A 3,791-nucleotide genomic window follows, 5' to 3' on the forward strand; every position below is an offset into this window, starting at 1 on the left:
AAGAAAGAAAGAAAGAAAGAAAGAAAGAAAGAAAGAAAGAAAGAAAGAAAAAAGGAAAGGGGGCACCTGGGTGGCCCAGTTGGTTAAATGTCCGACTTTGGCTCAGGTCACGATCTTGTGGTTCATGAGTTCGAGTCCCATGTCAGGCTCTGTGCTGACAGCTCAGAGACTGGAGCCTGCTTCAGATTCTGTATTGCCCTCTCTCTCTCTGCCCCTCCCCCACTCATGCTTTGTCCCTCCCTTCCTCCCCCCCTCAAAAATAAACATTAACAAAATAATAATAATAATGAATAATAAATAAAAAGGCAAAAATGAATAGAGAGAGACCATTTAGGAGACCAAAATAATTGTCTAAGAGAGATCCATTTTATAGAAAAGGCCGATAAAGGAAGGGTGGCAAAGGAATAGAGTTGAGAGTGGTAGAGAAAATCAAAACCAAGAGTTCTAATTTGATTAAGTTTAAGAAGTGTATTAGGCATGGACAAGTAGGAATAGGTATTAAGAAGGCAGTTGGACAGAGAAGATGACAAATTAGGGAGTCAAGAGCATATGAAAGTTTCTAAAGCCATGGAATTAAAAATGAGACCATTTAGGAAGAATACAATAGAGAAGAAATGACTCAGAAATAACATTCAATAGTTAGAGGTGGAGAAGTTAGGCAAAAGAGAACAAGAAATGACGTACAAAATCTAAGAGAAAACTATCTCTGGGAAGAAATAGCTGTTCACGTGTTCAATGTTGCTGACTGCATAAAAAAGGTCAGTCTCCTCAGTAAGAGCAATTTCATGCAGTAGGGACTTAAGTTCAACTGGAATGGGTTAAAAAGACAATGAAAGGCAAGGAAGTGACACAATAGATCAAGGTAATTCTTTGAAGAGTACTCCTATAAAAGGAAAGAGAGAAATGAGATAGTAAATAGAGTCATGGGGTTAAGGGAAGGCTTTGATTGCTTCTTAAGTGTAAAAAACACAACATATTTATGTGCAGATTGAAAACCAAAAATAGAGAGAAAAACTGATGACCAAGAGAGAAGAGTTAATTATAGGGCTAGCTTTCTTCTATCATTTGAGACAAACTGAACTTACCTTACAGTGATTTAATTGTACCTATTTTCTCCATAATTCATGTGACACCTTCTGTGATCTTTTTTTTGCTAGTTAAGAATTTGCTCTTTGAACAGCTCTATCATTTTCTACAGTAATATACAAATAAAATATAGAAAGCACTTAGCATATAGTAAGCAATCATTACATGGAAGCATTTTTATGTGCCTTTTCTCCTCAGCAAGAACAACAGTAATAAAAGGTAGAACCTTTCATGTTCACTGTAGTAGTGATTTACCTATACTCTAATAATTATTCCATTCTGCTAAACTGTAATCATCAATTTTTTAAAATGTGAATTACCTCCATAGTTAATGCTAGACTCTGGTGTGTTGGAGATATCTAGGAGTGACCCTATAGAAAGCGAATGTTCAGCTGACGGGCGCTTACGGGGAGGAAAAGGTGACATGTCTGTCTCTCTCGAAAGCTGAGCAAGTGTCTCTTTTAAACGACGTCTTTTGCGATTGCTGTTTGGGGTATTTAGAGAAAGCAGTGACACTGATTTCTTGAGCTCAGGAGTATTAGCCTGCAATCAAAAGCACAAAAGCTCTATTTTACTTCCTTGGTTCTATACTGAGACAGGAACAGACGAAAAATGTATTTACAAGTTTGACAAAACCTGGATTTTGCACAATGATTTTACAACTATACACTCTGCCAGGTAATTCAGAAGATTCATAAAACATAATAGTCAAGGGACCACTGTAATTGCCTAACCCCAAGCACCTCATTCTGTTTCTTCATAGCTCTATCACCATTACGTATTCATCTGTAAGCTTGTTTACTGTCTAGTCCCCTGTTAGGCCATAAACTCTGGAGGGCAGGGACCATTCATATTTTGTTCACTGTATCCTTAGCATTTAGCACAGTGCCTGGACATATTGCTCTCCAATATTTGCCAAATAACACTTGACTTTAAAAGCTCTCTCTTGATATTTTAAGCACAGATTTTAAACTTTACGTTAAAAACCTTGAGAACAAAAGAGTCAGAAGACAATATAGTACCTATTTAGATTTTATAGAAACATAATAAATCTGTACCTTGTCTTCAATATTCCATTCAAATTAAATCTCCAAATAAAGAAAATCTTCCCTTCATGTTTTGGTGAATGATACCACTTTTCACCAATCTAGGACGAAGGCTGCATTTTCCTTGCTTACAATCTGCTATTAGAGTCATTTTTTTAATGACATCTCTCCCCTTAATATTCTTCAATGGCTCCCAATACTCCTTACCTAGTATATTCTTCACCAGTTCCCAATCCTTAATATTATTCAATGGCTCCCAATACTTCCCAAATTCTTTAACATATTATAAACTCCTTGATTCTGCCTACATCATAAGCTATATTTGTTGGCCTTTCCCACAGTTTTCTAAAGCCATAGTAAACTAAACTACTTGCTTTTTCAAGCTTAACACCATCTCCCACCTGCTATCTAACCTGAATGTCTGTACAAGTTTAACTTAGTAAGTTGACTAAACACTTACTTGCTCTTTTCAGTCCCTCCTGAGTCTCTCAGAGTGAGGTTAGTTAAAATAATTACTCAACTATAGCACATATTCTGCACTGTAACTGTTTGTATATCCATCTTTTCCTTAAGATTCTAAGTTTCTAAAGATAGGATTGTTATTGTTCATAATGGTATCACTAAGAAGTAGCACAGAATGACATAGATTAGATTAAAATATCTACTGCATTGAAGTTTTACTTAAAGCTACACAGCCTATTACTCAATATCCAATTATCCAATTATTCTGAAACTCCTAAACATGACATAAAAGATGACTGGTATGCCAATTATATGCTCTTTTCAGACAGAAGTGTTATCTTTATATCACCAAATTCACAGAGCAAATGACTAAGGGACAAAAAAAGCATACCTTTTCATATAAATACATAGTTTCTCCAGCTCGGGCATCCATTTGAATGCTTCCCCAGAACCACTAGGTGAGAGACAAAAAAAAAAAAAAATTTTTAATTAAGATTTTACCTTCTCAGAAAAGCTATTAGATGAGGCACCTGAGTGGCTGAGTGGGTTAAGCATCCAGCTCTTGATTTCAGCTCAGGTCATAATCTCACAGTTTGTGAAATTGAGCCCCACGTCAGATTCCACACCAACAGTGCAGAGGCTGCTTGCAATCCTCTCTCTCTCTCTCTCTCTCTCCCCGTGCTTGAGCTCTCTCACTCTCTCAAAACAAATGAGTATATAAACATTAAAAAAAAAAAAAAAAAAAAGAGGGGAGACTGGGTGGCTCAGTCAGTTAAGCATCTGACTTCAACTCAGGTCACAATCTTGCAGTCCATGAATTTGAGCCCCGCATCGTGCTCTGTGCTGACAAGCTTGGAGCCTGGAGCCTGCTTTGGATTCTGCATCTCCCTCTCTCTCTGCCTCTCCCCTGCTAGTACTCAGTCTGTCTGTCTCTCTCTCAAAAATAAATAAAATGGAGGAGAAGGGGGGAGGGGAAGGGGAGGGGGAGGAGGAGGGGGAGGACCAGAAGGAGGAGGAGGAGGAGGAGGAGGAGAAGACGAAGAAGGCAAAGACGACAACGAAGACGACGGAGGAGGGAGGAGGAGACGACGGAGGAGGAGGAGGAGGAGGAGGAGGAGACGGAGGAGGAGGAGGAGGAGGAGACTGAGACGGAGGAGGAGACGGAGGAGGAGGAGGAGGAGGAGGAGGAGGAGGAGG

The 3,791-nt window shown here is 38.8% G+C and overlaps 1 protein-coding gene across 9 annotated transcripts in view; it reads right to left on the reverse strand.

The window, feature by feature from the left end:
* ECT2 (epithelial cell transforming 2) overlaps positions 1-3,791 on the reverse strand; it is a 63,783-nt gene that overhangs the window by 44,880 nt on the left and 15,112 nt on the right. For 7 of the 9 annotated variants that reach the window (XR_007457319.1, XR_007457321.1, XR_007457317.1 and 4 more), the window contains 2 exons: positions 2,986-3,048; positions 1,407-1,629 (listed from right to left, as the gene is read on the reverse strand). Coding sequence is in view for 4 of the 9 variants with exons in the window: in XM_049628559.1 (XP_049484516.1) it covers positions 1,407-1,629; positions 2,986-3,048 (286 nt within the window). In the remaining 5 variants the exon portion in view is untranslated. The remainder of the gene's footprint in view (positions 1-1,406; positions 1,630-2,985; positions 3,049-3,791) is intronic. The other 2 variants (XR_007457320.1, XM_049628561.1) reach the window with 1 other exon arrangement.

This window comes from Panthera uncia, chromosome C2 (assembly GCF_023721935.1).
Source record: "Panthera uncia isolate 11264 chromosome C2, Puncia_PCG_1.0, whole genome shotgun sequence".
Lineage (NCBI taxonomy): Eukaryota > Metazoa > Chordata > Mammalia > Carnivora > Felidae > Panthera > Panthera uncia.